Below are 27460 nucleotides of genomic sequence, written 5' to 3'. Positions count from 1 at the left end.
GAGGGGCGGAGGGAGAGAGACAGAGAATCTTAAGCAGGCTCCACACTCAGCGGGGAGCCCAACATGGGACTTGATTCCATGACCCTGGGATCATGACCTGAGCTGAAACGAAGAGTCAGACGCTCAAACTGAGCCACTCAGGAGCCCCAGTAAATACTTCTGATAAAGGGTTACTACTATTAAGATCTGTGGTATAAGGCCTAAAGTTAAGGACCGATATTATGTGTGTCTTGACATCTAGGGAAAACCAGGAGGGCGTTGAATGGCCTAAGTGCAAATTCTCATCCTCTGCTCCTGCTAGTAAGGTCCCTTAGCCAGACAACCCTATTTACCACAGGGGACAGACACAGTTCCTGCTTATCCCTGCTTCAGTTCCCGGCCAGCCTGGGCAATTATTCAAACAAGTTGATCACATCCTCCTGTGGGAACCAGGGATCACTCCACCCTCTTGATACTACAAAACTTGCATCCCATGGCTTTTGCTTGTTCACTCTGTTCCCAAGTGCAACTTCCAAGTGGACCTACATTGTGTGTGGTGTCCCCTTCTCCTGGGCTGTTGAGTATATAGGATTAATACACTGCTGTTCATCTCATCTGTCCAGCGTCAAGTGTTGTGTGTTCAGCCATCCACATAACCCTAAGGCAGGAATCCCTCCCTCACAAACAGAATGAAGAATGGGGGACTTAAACAAGATTTCACTGAACTGGGAAGCTGAAATTAAGATATATAACTGGGGGCTAAGAAGCAGGAAACTCAGTTATTTAAAATATATTTTAAGCAAGCAAATAAGCCGATATATATAGTCCAAACATTAGAAGGGCATGAGAGAGATTCTTCAAAGATCCTTACTTTTATTTCAGACATAAATCTACAAGTGTGGTACCTAGTTTCCTATCCTCTAATGGAAGGGAAGACTGAAAGGTTGACAGTTATACTTACATTAAAAGAAGGGAAAACGTCTGAGCCATCCTGACAAAGGCTGCAGATAACAAAGTGCTGTTACAGGCAACAAAAAATTTACAAATAAAGTCCTGAAATTCAGGAGCTAACCAAGTGTCTTGAAAAGAGAGCTCTAAAATTCTTAGTACTCAATTTTTATTTAAGAATAACTATATACTTATAGATGAAAGCTGAAAATAATGATGTAGATTAAACATCTTCTGCAACTCTACTGAGTGATCAAGTAATTGGGATAAGTCTTGTGGATGTGGCCAGTGGAATGGAAGATGAATTAGAAACTCTGCCACAACTTTAAGGTAATATTCCTCCACTCTTTTACTGCGTGGCCTATGAAGAACTCTTTGCTAGTATCCTTATTAAATCAGTTCACTAAATAGGGAGAAATGTTCTTTGATAAAGCAAATTAGAAGACCTGAAAGTCAAATGGACTTTCTCAAAAATGAACACTAGGCCAACCTGGTACTCTTTTTTTTTTTTAATTTATTTTATTGTGTTTTGAATATTTATTTATTTTTGAGAAAGAGAGAGAGACAGACAGAGAGGGAGACACAGAATGTGAAGCAGACTCCAGGCTCTGAGCTGTCAGCACAGCTGTGAGATCATGACCTGCGAGATCATGACCTGAGCCAAGTCGGATGCTTACCCAACTGAGCCACTCAGGCACCCCATCAACCTGGTACTCTTTTGAGACTGTTCAACCTTCTCTGGGTCAGAATCCTCACAAATGTCTGAAGAAAGTGGACAGAATTCAGTTTTAAATAATTAAACTGTTCAGACAAGGGAAAAACAAGGATATTCATCTTTTTTTTTTTTTTTAACGTTTATTTATTTTTGAAACAGAGAGAGACAAAGCATGAACAGGGGAGGGGCAGAGAGAGAGGGAGACACAGAATCTGAAACGGCTCCAGGCTCTGAGCTGTCAGCACAGAGCCCGACGCGGGGCTCGAACTCACGGACCGTGAGATCGTGACCTGGGCCAAAGTCGGACACTTAACCGACTGAGCCACCCAGGCGCCCTAAGGATATTCATCTTTCAGTATCAAAGGAAGTTGATTCCACTATTCTGAAAGAGAATTCTCCAAGAAGCAACTGGGTGGCTCACTAGGTTAAGCGACTCACTCTTGATTTCAGCGCAGGCCATGATATCATGGTGGTAGGTTTGAGCCACGATTTTGGCTTTGCACTGATAGGATGAAGCCTGCTTGGAATTCTCTCTGCCCCACCCCCACAGGCACTCACATGCTCTCTCTTTCTCTCTCTCTCTCTCTCAAAAATAAATAAATAAACTTAAAAAAAAAAAAGAGAGAATTCTCCAAATCCTTTACCTAATAAAGGAAAGAATACCATCTTCTTCACTGACTAAAGCTAAGATTCATTTTGATAAACTCATAGAAAACTATCTCTTGCTTTCTACCCGGCACCACTCTCTCTTTGTGAATGTTGGCAGGTACTCATTTAGGATCAGAGCTATCTCAGATTGCAGACAGTTAAAGAAGTATTTCGTTAATGCTGGGATGCTGCCTGCCACAAACTGTTCCTCAGGTGCTGCAGGCAAGAGGGGAGTTGATGCCCTTTATATTGTGTAAAACATGCCTACACTCTGATCCTACAGACAGAAATCAGCGTCTCCACACACTCTTCAATTTGATAAAGAGGCCAGATGATAAGCAAAGCAAATAATACTGATGAGTTATGTGGCATCTGCACATCATACTGGACTACTATGTGTAGAAGCCAAGCATCACCACAGTGATGGAAAGAGATTAGTCAAAATATCCAGAAAGATGACTACCTGTGGCTCAATTCTATGAAGCAGCGGTGCCTTACCATCCTATGCTTCCTGGACTACAGAATATTGAAGTGTGCAATCTTATCTGATATCTACACTGCCGAAGAGGACCGAAAACCTTCTTCAGGAAGGAGAACAAAGCGTGAAGGGCTAGCTGCACATAAACTCCATGTGTCCTCAGCAAAGCAGCTTTAAGAGTAAGCTGACAACAAATTAAAATTTTTGAAAAAGACTTGAGCAACAGGGGGAAGGAGATGAAAGTATAAAAAGCAGACGATGCAAGTGCATGGAAGCACATATACACACACACCACACAAATAGCTATCTGTTACCATTAAATTTAGAAGCAAACAGTACTGCACAGTAGCTGCATGGGAAAGATCTACACTAAAAATTATTTGTTGTTTATCTTAAACATTGAGGATAAATGTTCCTCAATGGATAATGTGCCTCCTTAATGAGGCATCTTATAGTTTACCTGAGAACCCTGCCAATATCCCCTTTAATTCCCATATGTTGGACATTATGCCACATAGTTATCTCTTCCCTGATCAAGTCAGGAGACATTAGAGTTAAGATTTCCCAAGTCTAGATGCCTGTTAAATTTGCTTGGAAAGCTTTTGAAAAAAATAGAGGATCTCATGTTCTATTCCAGATCTACTGAATCCATCTCTAGAGTACTGAGACCCGGAAGCCTGTATTTCACAAAATCTCCCCAGGTGATCCTGATGGGTGGCCAGTTATTATACCCACTGCCCTAGAAGGCATTATATATGCAAAATTTACATATCCTCTTCTGAAAAAAGGAATCCAAGGAATCAAGTTTCGCCTGATTCTCAAGGAATGTGATACCAAAAAGGTTCACTGCCTTAGAGACTAATAGTAAAGTTAAAAAGAACTTATGGGCATTTTCCCATTTCAACTACAAAATTACTTGACACTGTTTCCTACAACTGTAAAAAATTTCCATGTCTTTTTGAGAGTTACGAGTAAAATGAGAATAGAAAACACTTTTTTGGGGGGGGCACCTGGGTGACTCAGTTGGTTAAGTGACTGACTGACTTCAGCTCAAGTCATGATCTCACAGTTCGTGGGTTCAAGCCCTGCGTCGGGCTCTGTGCTGGCAGCTCAGAGCCTGGAGCCTGCTTCAGATTCCGTGTCTCCCTCTCTCTCTGCCCCTACCCCACCCCTGTCAAAAATAAACATTAAAAAATTAAAAAAAAAAAAAGAAAACACTTTTTTGAACTCTATCATATTTAAATAGTTTATGATGAAGTGATCACTATTGTAGGCTGTGTTATAGCCAACCTTTTTTTGAATATACTTAAAAGTGATAATTTGACAAGTTTTCCTCAAGAATTTTTTCCTGTATAACTATCATTTTGAGTGAGTCCCTATCAATCTAAAACTAGATCATCTACTGAGTTAAAAGCAATTTTTCTTTAAACATGTGTTTACCATTTATTTACAAAATGGGGTGCCTGGGTGGCTCAGTCAGTTAAGCGTCTGACTCTTGGTTTTGGCTCAGGTGATGATCTCACAGTTCATGAGTTCGAGCCCCATATCAGGCTCTGTGCAGACAGCATGGAGCCTGCTTGGGATTCTTTCTCCCTCTCTCTCTCTCTCAAAATAAATAAATAAACCTTAAAATAAAATAAAAATAAAATAAAAATAAAATAAAATAAAATACTAAAAAACCCATGAGTCCAAAGTAGGCATTATCATTAACTGAAAAAGAAGTTATGTATAAACTATTACTTATCTTAAATTTTCAATTTCTTTGTCTCCTCTGAATCATCCCCCTTAGTCCATGAACATTCCTAAATTTTTTCTATCTTAAAAAAAATAAAGTATTCCTAAATTAAAGAGTAGGAAAAAATGAAGCAGTAATGCCTATCCTTTCTCTTTTGTTTCATTATCATATTTTTTCAAAAATAGTTTATACTTATTGTTGCCACTTCTTACCTTTCTTTAGTTAACATTTATGGAGCATCTAATACAGTGACATTCAACCCCATGGCAAATTCAAATCATCTGGGAAGCTTTTTTTTGTTTGTTTTACAAGGGTACAAAGGCTCGAGGCCTCACCTTAAGTGAAGCTTGTGCATCCAAGTTTGTTTATAAACTCTCCAATTGATTCTAATGTGCAGCTAGAGTTGAAAACCAATGATCTAATGTATGCCAGGCACTCTACTGGAATTACAAAGATTAGTAAAACACAAGGCCTGCCCTTGAAGAACAAAGGAATTAGGAAAATCGTGTAAATCTATTTAAAAAATTGGTAAATGTTATAACAAAGGTATATACAAATTTCTAAGGGAGCATAGATAGGCCAGGATATAAAAGTCATGAGGGAAGTTTTTGGTCTGGTTACCGAAGGATTGTTTACAATGCAAGACATGAACGAAAGGCCATTTCTGGAAGAAGAAAAGCATATACACACCTTTTAGACTTGGGTAATCTGGCTTTTCTCTACCTGCTCCCTGCTGCAGGGCTCTAATAAAATTGCTCTCTTAAAGGCAACCAGTGGAAGGAAATAATAAAGGAAATAATAAAGATTAGAGCAGAAATAAATGATAGAGAAAACTAAAAAAAAAAAAAAAAAAAAAAAAAAAAAATCAATAGAACGGAGCAATGAAATCAAGAGCTGGTTCTTTGAAAAAATAAAATTGATAAACCTCTTGCCAAACTTATCAAAAAGAGAAAGGACCGAAATAAGTAAAATCACAAATGAGAGAGGAGAAATAACCAACATCACAGAAATACAAACACTTATATGAGATTATGCCAACAAACTGGACAGAAGAAATGGATAAATTCCTACAAACATACAAATTAACAAAACTGAAACAGGAAGAAATAGAAAACTTGAACAGACTGATAACCAACAACGAAATTGAATAAGTAATCAAAAACTCCTAACAAACAAAATTTCAGGACCAGATGGCTTCACAGGTGAATTCTACCAAACATTTAAAGAGTTTATACCTATTCTTCTCAAACTATTCTATATAAAATAGAAAATGATGGAAAACTTCCAAATTCTTTCCATGAGGCCAGCATTACCCTGATACCAAAACCAGATGAAGACACCACAAAGAAAGAGAGCTACAGACCAATATCTCTGATGAACATAGATACTAGCAAAATACTAGCAAACCAAATCCAACAATGCATTAAAAAAAAATCATTCACCACAATCAAGTGGGATTTATTCCTGGGTTGCAAGGGTGGTTCAATATTCGCAAATCAATTAATGTGATATATCATATTAGAAGAAAGGATAAGAACCATATGATCATTTCAATAGCTACAGAAAAAGCATCTGACAAAGCACAACTTCCATTCATAATAAAAAACCTGAACAAGTAGGTTTAGATGCAACACACCTCAACATAATAAAGGCCATCTATGAAAAACCCCCAGCTAATATCATCCTCAAAGGGGACAAACTGACAGCCTTTCTTCTATGGTCATGAACAAGATAGGGATGTCCACTCTCACCACTTTCATTTAACATAGTACTGGAAGTCCTAGCCATCAGACAGAAAGAAATAGAAAGCATCCAAGTTGGTAAGGAAGAAGTAAAACTTTCACTAGTCACAAATGACATGATACACTCTATATAGAAAACCCAAAAGACTCCACCAAAAAACTGCCAGAACTGTTAAATGAATTCAGTAAAGTTTCAGGATACAAAATCAAAGTACAGAAATTTGTTGCATTTCTATATGCCAATAATGAAGCAGCAGAGAGAAAGCAAGGAATCAATCCCATTTACAACTGCACCCAAAACAATTAAGATACCTAGAAATAAACCTAACCAAAGAGGTGAAAGACCTGTACTCTGAAAACTATAAAACACTGATGACAGAAACTGGAAGAAATGAAAAGACATCCCATGCTCATGGATTGGAAGAATACTGTTAAAATGTCTATACTACCCAAAGCAATCTACACATTTAATGCAATCCCTATCAAAATACGAATAGCATTTTTCACAGAGCTAGAGCAAACAATCTTAAAATTTGTTTGGAGCCACAATTGACCCCGAATAGTCAAAGCAATCTTGGAAAAAAAAAAAAAAATGCTGAAGACATCACAATTCTGGACTTCAAGTTATATTGCAAAACTGCAGTAATCAAAACAGTATGGTACTGGAACAAAAACAGACACACAGATCAAAAGGACAGAATAGAAAACTCACAAATGTTTTCTATTTTCTATTTGTGACCACAATTACGGTCAATTAATCTTTGACAAAGCAAGAAAGAGGGAAAAAGTCTCTTCAACAAATGGTGTTGGGAAAACTGGACAGCAACATGCAAAAGAATGAAACTGGACCACTTTCTTTTACCATACACGAAAATAAACTCAAAATGTATGAGAAACCTAAATATGAGACAGGAAACCATAAAAATCCTACAAGAAAACGTCAGCAGTAACTTCTTTGATATTGGTTGTAGCAACCTCTTTCTAGATAGGACTCCTGAGGAAAGGGAAACAAAAGCAAAAGATAAACTTTTGGGAATATACCAACATAAAAAGCCTCTACACAGTATAGGAAACAATCAAGAAAATTAAAAGGCAACCTACAAGGGGCACCTGGGTGGCTCAGTTGGTTAAATGGCCAACTCTTGACCTCAGCTCAGGTCTTGATCGCAGGGTTGTGAATTCAAGCCCCATACTGGGCTCTGCGCTGGGTATGAAGCCCACTTATAAATAAATAAATAAATAAATAAATAAATAAATAAATAAATAAATGGCAACCTATGAAATGGGAGATGATATTTACAAATAACATACCTGATAAAAGGCTAGTATCAAAATAAAGAACTTTTAAAACTCAACATCTCAAAAATGAATCCAAATTAAAAATGGTCAGAAGACATGAACAGACATTTTTCCAAAGAAGACATACAGACGGCCAACAGATGCATGAAAAGATGCTCAATATCATTCATCATTAGGGAAATGCAAATCAAAACTACAATGAGGTATCACCTCACACCCGTCAGAATGGCTAAAATCAAGAACACAAGAAATGACAGGTGTTGGCAAGGATGTGGAGAAAGAGGAACCTTCTGGCATTGTTGGTGGGAATGCAAACTGATACAGATGTGGCAAATACATAAATGGAATATTACCCAAGCATAAAAAAGAATGAAATACTGCCATTGCAAGGACATAGACAGAGCTAGAAACTATTATGCTAAGCAAAGTAGTTAGCCAGAGAAAGCCAAATATCACATGATTTCACTCATATGTGGAATTTAAGAAACAAAACAAATGAGCAAAGGGAAAGAGAGAGAGAGAGAGAGAGAGAGCGAGAAAGGGGCAAACCAAGAAACAGATTCTTAACTATAGAGAACTAACTCATGGTTACCAGAAGGGAGGTGGGCAGGGGGGATGGGTGAAATAGATGATGGGGATTAAGGAATGCATATGTTGTGATGAGCACTGGATGATGTATGGGAGTGTTGAACCACTACATTGTACACCTGAAACTACTATTACACTGTACGTTAACTAACTGGAATTTAAATAAAAACTTAAAAAAAAAAGGCCACCAGTGATCTCTAGTCCACTGCTTAAATAGCCTTATCTGTGCTAGTTTTCCCCCTATAAAACAGGTATAACAACAAAATTACTCTGACAACTGAGAGATTAATGTAGTATAGATAGTGGCATACCATAGATAAAATGTTTCTCATCCCTTTATCTTAAATATAAAGGCTTTTCTCAAACCTATATTCCTTCTTAATCTCTGAAACGCTGTTATTGCTCCTTCTAGAAATTCTCTTCAAGTTCTGTGACATTAGCACCTACTCTGTACTACAACACAGATTTCTACTTCAAGGATCATCCCTCACCTTTTTGTTTCTCTCCTTCTTATATTTTCTAAACAAGTGTATATGCAAAAGTATATGCTCTCTGACCTCTCCTCTTTGCTATGTCTAAGCTTGTTCTTTTAACAGTTTCATTCCATCTTGTGGCCACAAAAGAGAAATTTCCAAATCTGTATAAAATATCTGGGACTGTTTTTTCCAAGTTCCATTTCTGTTTCCCTATCTTCTAGGCATGTTCAAACAGACATTCTGCTAGCATTTCAGTATAACCTGAGTCAAACTCACCATTACTCCTCCCAGCTGTCCATCCTCTTCCTGAGTTCCCTAGTTAATGGTGGTACCACTTCCTAGTTATCCAGATTTTAACGTTCAGTTATCCCTGATTCTCCCATTTCCACTACATTCACTCACCAAGTCCTGTTGATTCCAACTCTGAAATCTGTTAGCAATGTTTTTTTTTCTTCATGTCTTGTGAAACTACTTTAAGTCACGTCTTAACACTTAACTCAAGTTCCCACTGTTCTTACTAGCTCCTATAGTATGTCTAGAGCCAAGGTGCTCAACCAGGGACAATTTTGTCCTATAGAGAACAATCTGATTATCATGCCAGGGGGAGGGGAGGGAGGTGTTATTGGCACCATGTGAGCCAAGGATGCTATTAAACATCTTACAGTGCATAGGACAGCCCTTGCAATGTTTTCTGACCCCCAAGTGTCAATAATGCTGAAGCTGAGAAAACCCTGTGCTATTCAGTAGCACAGTTCATCTTTGCATCTCTTAACTTGCAAAACACCTAATATAACTCATACTCTCCGTTCATTCCCAGTTTCCTATTTTTACTTCCTTTGTTGTGCACTGAAGCATGAGCCTGCACCCCAACTGATGTCTACCATCCTCCTAGGCAGAAGTAATTTTTCTGTCTTCTGAATTTCCATGAACTTATTACTTTTTGATGCTATACTATGTATACATCCATATATATGTATACATATATATATATATATATGTATACATATATATGTGTGTGTGTGTGTGTGTGTGTGTATAATTTATCTTTGAATCTATAATATTTCATCTACCAAACAGGTGATCAAATCACCAAACTTCAGTGAGTCTGAAACCTAATACGTGGTGTCATTACTGCTAGTCACAAATGCTACAATTCTCTTTTACTCCCCTGACCCTTCTGAAATTAGGTTTATAGATATAACTTGCTTTAGTTAACTAAAACCTGAGCAGTAGTGTAATGATCTCTAAGTGCATGTGTGGTGAGGGAGGGGCAACTTTAAAAATCAGGTGCCTGGGTGGCGCAGATGGTTAAGCATCCAACTCTTGATTTCAGCTCAGGTCATGATCTCACAGTCGTGAGATTGAGCCCCACACGGGCCTCTGCGCTGACAGCACAGAGTCTGCCTGGGATTCTCTCTCACCCTCTCTCTCTGCCCCCACCCCCTCTCACGCTCTTGCTATAAACTTAAAAAAAAAAAGTGTACAGCATGTTACTTTGATACATTTATATATTCTTAATGACTGCCATTGAAGCAATATTTATCATTACTATTTTATATTATACACACTTTATATATTATTGTCTATATTCACTATACTGTATATCACATCTCTATGGCTTATTTACAACTCATTACAAGTTTGTACTCTTAAACACTATCAGTCTTATCCCCCCAACCGCCATCCCCTGGTAACCACCATTTTGCTCTGGTGGGCTCGACTTTTTTATATTTCACATTTTAAGGGATATCGTACAGTACTTGTCTTTCTTTGACTTATCTCACTTAGCATAATGTGCTCAAGGTCCTTCTATGTTGTCATAAATGGCAAGATATTATTCTTGCTCATGGCTGAATAATATTCCATTATATACACATACCACATCAAAAAGCCCAAGTTTACACTGAAATCCTCCAACAGCCTGAAACTCTACATGCCTTCACTGAGCAGGGCCCTTCTGCTGCTGATCCACATTAGACATATTAAATAGAATGTGTAAGGAGATGCCATATAAAGCTCCCTTCCCCAAGCCCCTCATGCCAAGATTTTGGGTTGTTAGTGGTCGCATTATATCTTTGCTTACTTTGATTCACAATCAATGTAAGAGGCATAATTTAATGTACCACTAAAAAAGAAAAACCGCTACTGATTAATATCATAAGCTGTTGATTGCACAATGGAACCTGATTTCAGAGATCTTTTTCTTTTTTCTTTTTTTTTTTTTTTTTTTTTTGAGAGAGAGAGAATTACACACCCAAGTGGAAGAGAGGGGCAAAGGAAGAGAGACAGGATCTTAAGTAGCCTGCACACTCAGCATGACACAGGGCTCAATCCCATGACTGCGAGATCACAACCTGAGCCGAAATCAAGAGTTTGAATGCTCAACCAACTGAGGCACCAAGGCATATTTAAAATATGGAAAATTATGAGTACTGGAATCAATGAAGTATGGTATATTTGGTAAATGAATAAACGTGGAGGCAGTTTTCAAAAATTATTTCCATTCACAGTCAATACAAACATTATGAACTAAAATGTGTAAGGAAAAGTTCTCAGACATTAGGTTCAAAGTGAAATGCTTAAATGCTGTAAGAGAAAGAATGTAAAGAGAATACATCTAACCTTCAAAACAAAATTTGTGAAATTCTCCTTTTTTGACAACTATAGATGGTTTTATGGAACCCCTAGTTTTTTTTCTGACATGCACAAATCTTTTGCAGTAAGTTACTGCTTCAGGCAATCAGGCTTTTAGGTCAGAGCACAGAACGATAGGTCAAGTTTTCCAAGTCATGCTTTTCAACTTTAAACATTACTTTGCACTCTCTGCTCTGTTTTTACATCCTATGTTTTTACACTAAGACACAACGTTCTATGTATCTAACTATCCTTATTTTATGTAGAAATGGCTCCCAAAAGCAGTGAAAAAAGTACTACCAACTTGTTTTAATGTGCGAAGTCTAAAAAACTCCACTAATGGGGCGCCTGGGTGGCTCAGTCAGTTAAACGTCTGACTTCAGCTCAGGTCACGATCTCGCGGTCTGTGAGTTTGAGCCCCGCATCGGGCTCTGGGCTGATGGCTCAGAGCCTGGAGCCTGCTTCGGATTCTGTGTCTCCCTCTCTCTCTGCCCCTCCCCCGTTCATGCTCTGTCTCTCTCTGTCTCAAAAATAAATAAACGTTAAAAAAAATTAAAAAAAAAAAAAAAAAACTCCATTAATGATACAGCAGCTATAAAGTTTCTGCTTGCTACAGGAAGTTTTACATTCTGTTCATCCAATGACAGAATCATTTGTCTACAGAATGAAATTAGGAATGAATATTTTCTACATTAATAGCTTACTGGTTTAGTTTACTTTCTGGTTAATAAGAACACTGTAAATTTTACATTAATTATGATTGCAACTTACATTGCTTTCAAATACAAACAAAACTTAAAAAAAAATTTTTTTTTAATGTTTACTTATTATTGAGAGACAGAGAGACACAGAGCATGAGCAGGGGAGGGGCCGAGAGATGGAGAGACACAGAATCTGAAGCAGGCTCCAGGCTCCAGGCTCCGAGCTGTCAGCACATAGCCCGACACGGGGCTCAAACCCACGAACTGTGAGATCATGACCTGGGCCGAAGTTGGACGTTTAATCGACTGAGCCACCCAGGGGCCCCCTAACAAAACTTCTGAAACCAAATTATGATTATATAGTGAGGGAGAACTATATAAACTACTTATAAAGAATATTTAGCATGTGTGAATGATTTAAACCATAGCCAATATGGAGCTGTACCTGTACCTTGAGCACCAAGAATTTCATTTGATTATCTAAATCTTTAAAATCTATAGCATTATTTAGAAATGAAAAATTCATGTACCCTAAATTTTCCCTCAAAAACTTGACTTTATATGTTACTTCTACTTTTCATAAAACTGTTTTAACTTTGTGAATTCACAATTCCTTTTTCATTCACTCATTGAACCCTTCTACTCACCATATGCAGCATAATGACAGATGCTAAGAATATTATTTCTGTACTTAGGAATTCCAGGACAAGAGGAAAAAGACAGTTAAGCACATAACTGTTATGCAAAATTGTATTTAATACTAATGATAGAGTTCAGAAGAGTTATTAAACCAGTCATGTGATCTGAGATAAATCTTGAGGAATGAGTAAGATTTTCATCTTTCAAAAAAAGAAAAAAAAAGGACAGATCAGGGAGCAGTACCAACAAAGTGGATAAGAAGTCATCTGCAGATAAAAATAACTATAATGTATTGTGTGTTTACTACATGCCAGGTACCATTTACACTTATCCTCACATTTTAGAGGAAACTGAGGCTGAGAGGCTAAATAATTTACCCAAGGTGCTAGACATGGACTAGCATGTAGGTCTCTGAATTCACAGTATGATTAAATAACAGTACACATACTGGAGTCAGACCTATTTAGATTAGAATGGAACACAAGGCCATGAATATGATTTTTAAGAGTTGAGCTTCCTAGTAAAGGCAATGGAGGATTCAGCAACTAAAAGTTTGGGAATATATAAACATATTAAAACATGGCTTGGATACAACAAGCTGGAGGCATTAGTCTAGAAAGTTTACAATAAAAGCCTAGCAGTGGCAAATACAACAGAAGGTAAAGACCAGCTATGACATTCTTCTAACCCTACTTTTCTTCCCCTGCCTTTATTTCTTTATTTCCTTAACTGTGTAGTCTCAGAACAGCTATAATCAATTTGCATTCCGTTCATACAGTAAAATTTTATTACTAAACAAGAGTAGTTAATAACATAAGTAACAACAGTTAATAGTCTGGTCAACTGAGAAGTAATAAACTAAATATTAATATCAATGAATTACCTTTTTAAGCATAAGAAACATTTTGATGATAGAAGTGACAAGATTCGGAAACAGATTGTAAGGTACAGAGCTCAAGGAGACAAAAGTTAAAGCTGAAGTTAAAAACCTGGATGACCAGAATAATGGGAATAGAGAAGGAGAAAAATGAGTAAGAGGAGATAGATTTCTGCCCCACTTTGTGTAGGGGGAAAGGGGAGGGGACTTCATGTATTTACTTGTAGGAAGGTTCCATTTAAACACATCTTATTAACTATCTCCTGTAAAAAGGACCAACAATAAAAATGTGCGACCAGTGCTCAGAAGAGAAGTTAGGGCCGAGCTATATACTCAAGACACATTTACAAAGATATAAAAGTTGCAACTATGGAAGTGGACCGCTAATCACTGGGGAAAGGTGAGAGGGATTATGCAGGGTGGAGGAAGGGGGGGGAGGGGAGCCGGATTCTTTCCAACAAATAACTGTCTTCCTTCTGGAGCTTAGGAGTGACTTCCCACTGTACAGAGGGGTGTGAAGCGAATAATTCTCCTGCTTTGAGCCTTATACCATAATTTCATATAATTTCAAATTCACAAAAATGCTTTGCTGTACAATGCAGCTGACCCCAGAAGTGGAAAACATGAATTATTTTTGGCCTAGAGTTTCTAAACTATGAAAAAAGATCAGTCAGATACACTACAACAAATGAAACTTTAAAGAACTTCACTGCGCTTCTTCAGATAATTTTATTCCCTATTAACCCAGGGGCCAAAGGTGAAAGATTATTAAATTTCATAGTGGTATCCTCACAAAGCAATTGTACATGATTTTAAAAAGCAAAGATGTTATTCTAGATTAATTTCTAAAATGCTTCCTATCAGATATGAAACTATACCAGTAGCGTAAAATTTTTAAACGTGTTAAACAGTAATAAACTTTGCTCTAAAATGATCAAACACAACTTAAATTTAGAACCCAACATTATTTAATGTTTGGTATTTACAATTTTTATTACAAACAAAAAGAACTATGTTTGTTTTTTCAACATTAGCCATCAACAAATTAAACACAAAAATAAACCCAGAAGAGGGTCCTATCATCATTTACTAAGGAAACATAATGCCACAAGAGCATCAACTTTGGTTTCAGACAAACAGGTTTAAATACCACCTCTGTCACTTTTTACTTAGGTGTCCTTGGGAGAATTAAAGCTTCTGACGTATCTGTAAAATGGTATTACATGAAATGGTAACAATAAAACCTACCTCAAACTTACAACAAATTAATGAATCTAGCGTCTAACTGAGCCATGCATATACAAAGTATGAGTATTATGTAAGTTAATAGCTTGCCTTCTTCAGATCTGCAATCAATAATGGAAATTCCAACAACCTAAAAATTTTAAAAGCTTATTTTTGAAAATTACAAACAAGGTGGCAGAAAAAGTAACACGATTTAAATATTAGTTTAAAAACACCACCTTTTAAAATTCTACTTCTGATTCTATACCCAGCTGTCCTACTCCCAAAAGATTAAAAAAACATTTAGATAACTGAAATGACAAAAGTGTTAGAATTTCACTTAACTAGTTACTTGAATTTAACCCAGAAGTTTGGTCAGCTGTCTTCTTAATCACTAAATATATCAATGAAATCTATATGAAAATATCTTCAGAATAATCTTACAAAACTCGAAATAAAAACAAAAACACCAAATTCCTTCAAATTAGAATTTTCATTCATTTACTCTTAAACCATTGTGTTGCAGCCTGGAGAATAAGACACCCTACCCCTCCGCCTTTATGGAGCTTAGTGCCCTGAGAATGCCCAGATAATGAGGAACCTTGTCATCTCATTTTGAAAAAACTTTGCTATTTTAGGCCTTTACAACACATGACAGGACTGTATTAACTCCCACACTGAATACTCAATCCTCAGCCAGATTCTAGCCACTTGAACTACTCATCAGTACTTAAGAACGGTAGAATAAAAACATGAGAATTCCTTTAAAAACTTTTCAGCACTTTAAATATGTGTGTGCCCGGTTGCATAAATTTTCAGATGACAACTCCTGGTTATTTATCAATGTAACACATGTGAATATGGCACAGCAACTTTTATGTATACAGGGATCTGCTTGGTTCTCCCCATCTTGTCCTTTTATTATCACTTTCACCGAAGAGCACAAGAGAAAGAAAAAGACTTCCGAAATTGAAGATGAGGCCGACTTATGCATATTCACATCGGGAAGGAGACAGAACATTACATTTCGGTGCAAGTTTATATTACAGGATATAAAAACACTTGGGGCAGGGAGTTCCAAATGAAAACATCCTTAGGCTTACATGAGGATTTCTTAAACATCATGAGGTGTGTGTGTTTCATACACCGCGGTTCCGCTTAGGGAAGTTAAAAAAAAAAAAAAAAAAAAAGAACACTGTGAAATTAAGAGTGGACACTTGGAAAACTGTATTCACAGGTTATGTCAGTCACTTCTGAGTTTGAGAAACGTCCAAGTCCTTCCCAGAAAAATACTCAAAATTAGTAGGGCCCCCCCTCTTCACCAGGGAATGCGCCTTCACAGTAGCCAAAGGAAACGGCGAACAAGAGAGACTATTTCAATGATCAGATTTCTTATTTTAAATGCCTGAGAATTTAAATCGTTCATCTGGTTCCAATGTTGTCATAGCACCTAAGGTAAAGCAAAAGGAGCTGCACAATCTCCCCTCTTCAGAAGTCCTAGCAGGACGGTGGAGCGCCACCAAATCGCCCCCCAGAGGGGCTAGTGCCAACCGGGGCAGAAAACAACCATGGGGAGGGGGGTCTTTTTGTGAACCACTCCGCTGCCTTTCAGGGAACACGGAAGCTGCAAGCCTAATGCTAAAGCCGAAAAAAGAAAAGGGGGGAAAAAAGGAGAGGGGGAGGGAGACTTCCACGGGGAAAGGAAAAAAAGCGTAGAGAACCAGAAAAGGAAGCATTTTGTTTCTGGGAGGAGGGAGAAGGGAGAAGCGAAGGTCTTCTTCCTAAGCGATTTTTTTTTCCTTTACCCCTCACCCGGGCTACAGTCTTCGGCCAGGCCATCGGGCAGAGCACCGCCCTTGGGCCGCTCCCAGGCCGGGACACGGACCCGTCTGCAGTCCCCAGACCCCGCGCAGGGCCCCGCGACAGAGGAGGAACGAGAGGGTTCCCAGCGGCCGCCGCCCTCTGCGCCCCCCGCGCCCCCCGCCTCCGCGCCAGGCGCCGCCGCCGGGCTCCTACTTCCTATTTTCGGAGCACACACCCTACAAGGAGCGGAGCGGAGCGAGCAGGCCTGCCAGAGACCTGCCCTCGCGCGGGGCCTCGGGTGACTGACAGGGGCAGGCACTAGGGTGCAGCGAGGAGAGGAGGAGGAAGGGCAGCCGAGGGCACAAACCAATGCCCTTCCCCGGCGGCCAGAATCCGGGCTGACACGCCAGGGTTCTACTGACTCCCCGATGACGGACTCCGCCACCTCCGCGGCACTTACCTTCTCCTCATCAGACAACTGCTCTTCCAGATCCGCCATTTTCCTTCTGGCGACAAACCGCGGCGGCGGCGGCGGCGGCAGCGGCCACCTGACTTCCCCCTTTCCGTGCGGTCCTCCGCGCCGCGCGCCTCCGCCAAGGGAGGGGCCCGCAGCCCAGGTCGCCGCGCACGCGCCCCGGAGCCCCGCCTCTCTCCAGCCGGCCCGCGGGGGGTCTGCACGAGGCTGTGCGCGTGCGCAGGAGGCTGGAAGGCCTGGGAGGGAGGAGGAGTCGCCTACCGCCGCCTGCTGCAGACTTGTCAGCATCATGAGTATAGGATCCTTTCTCCACTAGTGACCATATGGACCCAGTCTGCGACGAGTACATTCTGAGCCCTTGATTGTGTTCCCATCAAGCCCTCGACTGTGCTAGCTCAAATGTGATAAAGTGTACGAATAGAAGCTTTTTAAACAATCTTTTTAAAAATTACCAGAAAAATACTGTTTTTATGGAAATATGTACACATAACCCAGCCCATAATTAGAACATTGTTCTTGATATATCCATGTATTCATTTAAGAAATATTTATTGGTTCTTTATTGTGTGGCGGGTACTATGTTAGTCCCTGGGAATATACAACATTAAATAAAATCCAGAGAAACCCCTGTTCTCAAGAGGCTCAGTGTCTATTCCTTAAACATTGAGCAGTTAGGGAAAGCACTGTACTATTGCAGGGGAATACAAAGTTATGTTAGACGTAGATCCTACTCTTTTGAATTTAATTGCTAGATTAAATACAGAGAACCCAGTAAAATTTGAATTTCAGATAAACAATAAATATATATTTTAAGCATAAGTATGTCCCATGAAGCATTTGAGCTATATTAAAAAAGTATTCATTGTTTTCAAATTGTATTTGGAATCTATTACTTTTATTTGAAAAATCTGGGAACCTCACTTGTGACCACTTCAAGTTTAGCAAGACAGTGGAGTTATAGTAAAAACTGTATATATGAATTGGCTCGGAATTTTGTTAAAATGCAGTTACTGATTCAGTAGGTCCATTGGGGCTGGAGACTCTGCATTTCCAACAAGCTCCCAGGTGATGCCAATGCTGCTGGTTTGGAGACCACACTTGTTAGCAAGGTTTTAGAATATAGACAGGAGTTAGGACTTTAATCATTCTGTTGTACACCTAAAACTAAATCAATGTTATATTTCAATTATCTCTCGGTTTTAAAAATACTTTTTAAAATTTCATTCAGTAGAAAATGAGAAGTTGTTGACAACTGTTGAACAGTGACGTGGCGTCAGAAACATATCTAGCAAGATGAATCTGACAACTGCAAGGTGTAAATAACACATCTGAAAGTACCTTAACAAGTTCAAATCATGACACATACATAAAATACTGTTATTAAGTAATTTACTGCGTGTTCGTAGATGCAAATCATTGTTTCTTGTGGATGGAAAACAAACAAAAACCGTGCTACTGAAAAGCTCATAGTCCATTCAGAGAGAACAGGAAGGGGATGCTTGCTGACACATGCAGGAAAAAGCAGGTGTGCTGTTGAGGATAAATGGTGCAGAGAAGACATGATAGAGAAAAAAAACTGCACCGTTTGGCCAGGGACCTCACTGGATGTAAATAAATAGCATGTTCACTCTTTTACAGTGTACAGGTCATTGCTTCATGTATTTCTCACTGCAATGTCATGAAGTAAGGTATTAGTCAGCATTATTATACCCATTTTACAGGAGAAAAAAACTGAGGCTAAATAATTTTTCAAGTTTGCACCTAAGTGACTAAACTGATATTAGAACCCAGGCATCTTATTCTGTATCCAATGTTGTTTCCACTTGCTTTCTTCCTCTCTAAAGCCTAGGCACTCTCTACCAAACAAAACTTAATGAAGGCGATTGATTACTCTTCCATTCCTTCGGTTTTAGTCACCACCACTTGCTGCATCAACTCTACTTCTGGTTTTGTTTTGTTTTGTTTTCCCTTCTGGGTTTTTTTGTTTTTTTTTTTTTTTTGGTTTCTGTTTACTTAGCAACACCTATATTAATGTGTACACAGTGGGTACTCAGTAGATGATTGCTTCACTAATCAGATGCTCCCTTCCTCTAGAAACCTCACCCAAATTTGGTAATGCTCTGCAATAATTTGAGTCAGACTATCTTCATAACCCTGGTGATACTTTATATATGGCTTCCATAGTGACACGACCAGTAGTTACGTATAATTTCTGATAGCCCTTTCAAAAATCTCCCAATACCATCCTCTTAATACGGCTAAAAGAAATTATAGAATTCATGTACCCTAAGAATTCTGGGAAGATATCAAACTGTCACACAAAATAGGTATAAATATGGAGTAACCACTATATGACTGCAAGTAGAAATATACTAGTATTTAAAAAAATTTTTTTTTCTTAACGTTTACTTGTTTTTGGGACAGAGGGAGACAGAGCATGAATGGGGGAGGGTCAGAGAGAGGGAGACACAGACTCTAAAACAGGCTCCAGGCTTTGAGCTGTCAGCACAGAGCCGGACGCGGGGCTCGAACTCACAGACCATGAGATCATGACCTGAGCCAAAGTCGGAGGTTTAACCGACTGAGCCACCCAGGCGCCCCAAAAATATACTACTATTCTTGATAATCAGTTATTTTATGATGAAGAGAAAAGAAACAAAAAATTCCTTCCCCACACTATTCTACCTAGTAAGAATTTCTATCCTCTTCTGACTGTTTCTAAGCTCACCTTTATTCTACTTACTAGTGGTGTAATCTTTGCCTTCGAAATTAACTGAACCAGAGCATGATTTTTAAAAATTTTTATACAATATTTTTAAAGATATTTATTTATTTTTTTTTTGAGAAGGAGAGAGAGTGTGTGCAAGCATAGGAGGGACAGAGAAAGAGGAGGACAGAGGATCTGAAGCAGGCTCCACACTGACAGCACAGAGCCTGATGTGGGTCTTGAACTCACAAACTGTGAGATTATGGCCTGAGCCAAAGTCTGATGCTTAACTGACTGAGCCACCCAGGCACCCCCAGAACCTGATTTTTTTTTTTTTTATTCTTCATTTTGTAGTGTTTGTTGTTAAGTTCCTTGTGTGCTTAAGTTTTTTTCCTGTGGCTATGCTCTGTGTCCTGAACTAATTTTAAATTTATCAAGGTCAAAAGTTCCCTAATTTCATAGAATCACAATCTTAGATTCTGCAAGCCTCTCATTTTACAGGTAAGTTGAGTCTTAGATAAATTAAATGACTTGATAAAAATTGCACATTGAGCGATATCGTTTTAATTTTTTTGAGAGAGAGCCACATGCACGTGTGCGCACAAGCAGGGAAGGAGCAAAGAGAGAGGAAGAGAGAATCTTTTTTAAAGCTTATTTATTTATTTTTGAGAGACAGAGAGAGAGAGAGAGCGAGCAGGGGAGGGGCAGAGAGAGAGGGAAAGAAAGAATCCCAACTAGGCTCCGCAGTGTTAGCACAAAGCCCAATGTGGGGCTTGAACTCACCAACTGTGAGACCATGAGATCATGACCCGAGCTGAAACCAAGAGTTGGACGCTTAACTGACTGAGCCACCCAGGTGCCCCATGGAAGAGAGAGAATTTTAAGCAGGCTTCACGTCCAGCACAGAGCCCAACGGGGGGCTTGACCTCATAACCCTAAGGTCACGACCTGAGCTGAAATCAAGAGTCAGGCACTTAACCCACTGAGCCACCCATGTACCTCTCTAACTGATATCATTTTAGAAGCTAAAGTCCTTATAGTCAGACTCATGTTCTTAATACTATTACATATACATATGCATACATACATTATATATACATAGTCATATATAAAATATATATAAATATAGCTTGATCATATAATGTATAATAAGGTGATAAATATTACTAAGTGTGAAATGGTTGCATTGGATATAGATGTCTATAACACCATATTATGTAATCTTGGTACTGGAAAACTAATGTCTATAATTTAAAAGTATGGCTTACCTCACTTCTGAGAAAAACTACCAGTGTTAGACAACTAATATTTGGCTGTTTGTTACTCTCATGATCAATGAACACAACTGGTCTCAAATAATGTCCTTTATGGCAGTAGAAAAGTGTCAAAAATCATGTATATTTTAAAAGATATTGTCTTGGGGCACCTGAGTGGCTCAGTTAGCGTCTGACTCTTGATTTCAGCTCAGATCCTGATCTCGTGGTCGTGAGGTCAAGTCCCATGTTGAGCTCTGCATTGGGCATGGGGCCTGCTTGAGATTCTGTCTCTCTCCCTCTGCCCCTCTCCCCTGCACGTGCTCTCTCTCTCTCTCTCTCTCTCAAAAAGAAAAAAGAAAAAAAAGTAATTGTCTTTGTAAATCAAGTAATTGCCTAAACTATTGATTACTTGCAGTTAAATGTGTCCTACCTATAATTCATTTCTTCAGCTATATTTGAAAAGGCCCACACAAGTGGCACGCTTGGAGAAGCCTGGTATAGATAATTGTAGACATATCAAGGAATTATTGAAGAAGCTCATCTTTAAATTCTTCCTCTCTCCTGAATATGCCATCCTTCATCATTTGGTTCTTCCCAACTTCAATAAACCCACCTCTGCCACTGCCCCCAGTGCATGTCATTGAAACACAGAAAGTTATTCATTTAGGCATCACACCCTCTCAGGCTTTTGTTGAAGCACTTTCTGGAATGTTCTTTGCTACCTATCCTTTAAAGTTCAGTTATCCCTTTTTCCCATGAAACTCACATTGAATCCTCTAGCTAAAGCTAGTAATTTCTTATTCTAGATTCTCACAAAGTTTTCCATAAATTTTTGTCATGTATTCAAGTGGTGACTCACTGTGGAATTTGGTTTCTCCGTCTAGGCATTCAAGATAGTAATGGTGCCTCCCTTATATGGCTGTTGTGAGGATTTACTGAGATAGTACGGCCAAAGTGCTTAGCACTGGGAACAGGCATTAGCAAAGTTCTCAATAAAACATTAGCTATAATTATCATATTATAATACCAATCTCTCCCTGAGAACCTAGACTATTTCTTTTTTTTAATCTTTTTTTTAATGTTTATTATTTATTTTGAGAGAGAGAGAGAGAGAGAGAGAGAGAGAGAGAGAACATGAGCTAGTGAGGGGCAGAGAGAGAGAGAGAGAGAGAGAGAGGAGAGAGAGAATCCCAAGCAGGCTCCGTGCTATCAGCACAGAGAACCTGATGTGAACTGTGAGATCATGACCTGAGCTGAAATCAAGAGTTGAACTCTTACCCAACTGAGCCACCTAGGCCCCCCCCCCCCCCAAAGACTATTTCTTAATTAGCTGTCTGACAAACACAGAGTCTGGCACATAAGTGGTTTAAAAAAAAATCTTTATTAGAATGCATATTGATTGAATGACTCTTTCATTTCACATCTTTAAACGGGAGCTGAAGAACTGAGCTAGCCACACTTATGTGGTTTAGAGATTCCCCCAAAATGTGGCCCTAAGACTCCAGACAAGGAGAGCAAACATTTTCTCCAGCAATCCTCAAACCATACAAATACTCCTGTTTTTCACTACCACATATTCAGTCATCAGTGAAATATCTAATTAATTTCCAGCTCTTCAATTTCTCTGTCACTATAAGCTCAAGCCTTCAGCATCTTTACGCAATGTCCCAAAGGAGGCACAAGGTATGGGGAGTGCCCAAGGTAATGGTGAGGCAAGGAAATACTACAGCTTGTAATTGTTCCCATGTACTTATTTGAATCATTATTACAAAATATTTCAGATATACAAAAAACTCTAAAACAAACAAACATGGTCTACCCCTTTCATATCTAATTCCTTTTCCTTCTTCCCATGGATAACCACTAATCTGAAACTGATGTTCATCATTCCATGTATGTTTGTTCTTATTCAATATAAGACTGTTTCTTTTTCATCTTTTTTACCCACTTAATCTGTTACCTAATTCACAAAGTATTTATGGAATAAATTAATGAGTATGATTCCTTTGTATACTCTTAAAAACAGCATAGAAAGTATTAGACTAATTTATCACTTTAAAAATCTCCCTGTAGGGATGCCTGGGCTCAGTCAGAAGAGCATTCCACTCTTGATCTCGGGGTCATGAGTTCAAGCCCCACACTGAATGTAGAGATTACTAAAACAATTAAACTTTTAAAAAATAACAAAAAAATTAAAAATCCCCTATATGGCCAACATAAATTTCAGGGGATGGGTGAAAAATTAAGTCAGACTTGACTTGGAAAGGTGAAGCAAAACAATGAACAGATTTGCTGGTAGTAAGTGGAAGATAGATTTAATATCTTCGATTTTTTACCCTTAATGTCTAATAATACTTTTAACTCTTATTTGGACTCCATGATAGAATAGCAATAGAGCAGAAAGATAAGTTTGTCATTAGTGTTTCCCCAGGCCATACCAGCCTACAATAAAATTGTATTTCTCTACCTCAGGTGAAGCCAAAGAATCGCAGGAGTACCTGCTCAAATTCCCTCTTCTTGGTTCTTTGAAAGTGCCATGGTGATTCACGTACATTTAGAAGTACTTACACTGCCATCTTCCTCTGCCTTTTGACATTGGCCTTTATCACCTCTGCTGCTGCCTGCCTCATCAGACCTTTCCCAATGTTATAGCTCTGGAGTCTTTCCTCCTCATGTGGTTCTCCCCTCATGGGACATACATCTTAGTGTTCATGTCACTTCATCTTCTTCTGGTGACTTTAGCTGCATCTTTTGCAGGTAGGTGCTGGCTGATCTCCAGCCACTGTCCCAGGCTGTGTGGTAGGGTGCTCACTTCTCTCCAGTCTCCTCCTGTGAGCCTCTTCTGATGGATAGGGCTGTAGCAGACACATCTGCTCTGACCAGATCCCTTTGGATCACTTTGACTATTTCTGGGCTTCTGTGCTTTTTTGCCTATGCTTCACAGAACCTGCAATTATTCTTTGGAAGACTGCTCCTGCACTGCTGAGGCTGTCCTGTCAGCAAGCATAGAGCCGGGAGTTTAGGTCCAATGAAGCAGCTCTTAACCAATGGCTGTCAAATGATGAGTACAAAACCCAAGCTCCCTAGCCCCAGATCAGAACAACTCTGAGGTGTAACTTATATTCCAGATTTCCCCTGAGGGATAGAGCCAATCTCAACTTGCCTTTTCCCCTCTCTTGGGAGTGACTGAGGTATTCTGAAAAGTAATCAGATTAGGAACATAAGAACAGCAATAGAATAGAAAGTAGGTTTTGCACATGAGGGCACTTGGGGCTCCAGATTGGAGCTGGGAGGCCAGTTGTCAAGCTTGGAGCACCTCATCAGAGTTAGAATAGCCTTGAGGATGAGCCCCAAAATATTGATTTGAATAGACTTTAATCTACTCTTGCCTCAGTAAGATTAGCCCTGGGAATAGTGTAGGGCTAATTTTGTAGGTGATTTGCAACGTGGAGAGAAATAGAGCAAAGCAAAGCCAGGAGCTCGCCTGAATGGGGTTTGACACTATGCAAAGCAGAGAGGTGGAGTAGAGAGAATGCTAAACCACAGGATATGACCCATGTCCTAAAATAACTTATATTCTGGTTATAAGATAAGCCTGCAAGGCAATACGTGATAAGTGCAAAATAAATGGCACAAATGAGAAATGTTTTCTTTATGAGATTGGATGTAAAACATATTGCAATAATGGATGGAAGGAGGAAATATAGGCTTTTAAATTCTACTCTTTTGTATTTCCTAATCTGCTACACTGCCTATTTCATGACTAAAGTGTGAATTTAAGGCATACTACAATGTTAAATTATTCAAACCTAAATCTTAATACTTTTAGAGAAAAATCTAGATTCCAAAGATAAGGGTATGTGATTACTTCTATGGATTTACATACCAACTGCTTCTTTGATTAATTGGCTCATTTTAGAAAAACAGTTTCATAACTCCACAACATTTGACACAGTAAACCAAAGTGAGAGATTGATGTATAGGAGCACATATTAGAGTAGACCGTTTTGAGTGATGTTAAAGAAAGGGATGTCTACATCTTGGGAAAGTAATTTTCTTTTGTAAAAAAGCACCATATTTCAAACATTTCTGTATTTTAACTTATGGGAGAAATAGCTTATGATTTCTGCCAATTAGTGAAATCATCCTGGGCCTCAATTACATCATCCATTACAAGGGAAACAAAGGGCGCCTGGGTGGCTCAGTCGGTTAAGCGTCCGACTTCAACTCAGGTCACGATCTCGCGGTCCGTGAGTTCCAGCCGCGCGTCAGGCTCTGGGCTGACAGCTCAGAGCCTGGAGCCTGCTTCAGATTCTGTGTCTCCCTCTCTCTCTGACCCTCCCTCGTTCATGCTCTGTCTCTCTCTGTCTCAAAAATAAATAAATGTTAAAAAAAAATTTTAAAGGGAAACAAAAGTAGTACCAATATCACTGTGTTTTATGAGGATAAAGTAATATATAAATGTTGCATACTTTATAAATATGTAAAGCATTACTGTTTGTAACTCAGAGTCTGAGAAAATTGAAATCTATTTATTCATCTTCACTGTCGTAACCATAATGGATATACAAAATATTTCCACCAACTTTTCATTTAAATGAAACATTAAAAAGATGTTTTGATACTGTCTTACCTTGTAGTTGTCATGGATAAAAAAACCTTATGGAATATAGGAAAGAGTATTGGCCTAGAATATGCAGATTTCAGCTCTGTTTTTATCACTTAAAAAGTCCAGTGAGGGTGAAGCAGGTGAAGGGGATTAAGAGTGCACTCATCATGATGAGCACTGAGCAATGTATAGAATTGATGAATCACTATATTATGCACCTGAAACTAATATAAAACTGTATACAAAGTCTAATAGTCTTGGATAAGTCTCTTAACGTGTTGATTCAATTCAAAGACTTACTGTGAAACTTGGATGAAATAATGTACAAAAGGGGCTTTGTAAAAGAGAAAGTGCTGGATGAATGTAAAGAATTTATCATTAGGGGGTGCCTGGGTGACTTGGTCAGTTAAGCAACTGACTTTGGCTCAGGTCATGATCTCAAGGTTCATGGGTTTGAGCCCCATGTCGGGTTCTGTGCTGGCAGCTCAGAGCCTGGAGCCTGCTTCAGATTCTGTGTCTTCCTCTCTGTCTCTGCCCCTCCCCCACTTGTTCTCTCTCTCTCTCTCAAAAAAAAATAAATATTAAAAAAAGAATTTAAGAATTTATCATTAAAGTACATTATGACTTGTGACATCAGTAACCTGTCATTCATCTTTCTTTTGGTTGGGTCTCTAGTGTACTCAAGTCTACTAATGCATGAGCAGTTGTTCATTTATTGTGCTTCTCTTATATGCCAGCACTCTACTAGTTGGAGATGCAGCAATGAACAAAGCAGACATGGCGCCTGCCTAGCTACTTATTTAAAGGAGAGACAGATAGTAAACAAATAATCACTCAAATAACTATGGAATTACAATTGTGATAAGTGCAATGAAGGAAACGTACAGAGTGATTTGAGTGTATAGGTTGGGAGGTAATTCCCAATGGGTCTTCATGTTTTGGCACATCTTGCAAGCAGACTGACTACCCTTTGTACTGGACTATCTTTCTAAAGGAAGTTTGCATAGCAAACAATCTTGGAGGATAATATCTTCCTCCAGAGCAACGCATAGGCATGCTTACTTCCCACTCTAAGACGTTTGGGTTCCCTAAGCTCAAGGTTCTTCTCCCGTAATGCACCCGATTACACATGCAGGCTTCCATCTGGACCCATCTCTGTTGCCAGATGAGACTTGGGCATCAGAGAAAACTAATGCAAATATGCTGATGTTCTTGGTGCTTGGTGTGCCATGAGTAATAAAACACTTTGCCTCTGAGCAAGAGGTCTCGTATTTTCTTCCAGCATCTATGAAACTGTAGCAGGCTAATGTGTTGCTTGAAAGCAGGGCAGGATTACAGACTCATTATAAAAAAGGATTGACATGTAAGCCTCTAGTCTAACCTCCCTCCAATTCATTTTAATGCATTTAAGAATATAGATTAGTATACTAAACACCTGTATATTCACAGCCCAGCTTTTTCAAATGCTAACTAGCATTGTTTCGTATTTGCTTCAGCTCTGGTGTTTATGAATAAAGCATTACTTACACAGTTGAGGTTCCCTGTGTCTTCCTCCCTCATCTCATTCTCCTCTGTCCCTCCCTCACTATCATGAATTCAATGTGGATCATTGTGTGCCACTTATTTTCTCCTTATAATATCTACTATTTTAACAACAGTTTGTATGTAAATGAATGTACAAGGTGATAAAGAACTTTGATGTTCAAGCACATATTTCACTGTATAAGGACAGGGCAATATTGCCAATGATAGACGAAGTCTTCCTGGAGAAGATCATCTGAATCATCTCAGGATTATAATCCGGCTTCAGCTTTCTGTGAGTTTACAAATGCTCTCTTTGGGGAAGTCAGGGGGCAAGGGCATGACAGAGTCCCAGGAAACACTGAGCCACCACAGTTGGTACTGGAATGTGGACAGGTTTGAGACA

General features: G+C 38.9%; 1 protein-coding gene across 1 annotated transcript in view; it reads right to left on the bottom strand.

Moving 5' to 3' along the window:
• Positions 1-17208, bottom strand: part of CAPZA2 (capping actin protein of muscle Z-line subunit alpha 2) — a 59434-nt gene extending 42226 nt beyond the window's left edge. Inside the window, exon 1 of the mRNA XM_078440224.2 lies at positions 16947-17208. Coding sequence (XP_078296350.1) covers positions 16947-16985 — 39 coding nt within the window. The 5' untranslated portion in view covers positions 16986-17208. The remainder of the gene's footprint in view (positions 1-16946) is intronic.
• Between the last annotated feature and the right edge of the window lie 10252 nt (positions 17209-27460).

The sequence above is a fragment of the Panthera onca genome, chromosome A2 (genome assembly GCF_046562875.1).
Source record: "Panthera onca isolate mPanOnc1 chromosome A2, mPanOnc1 haplotype 2, whole genome shotgun sequence".
NCBI lineage: Eukaryota > Metazoa > Chordata > Mammalia > Carnivora > Felidae > Panthera > Panthera onca.
Note: the sequence above shows the minus strand (reverse complement) of the source record. Positions and strands in the feature narration are given on the sequence as shown.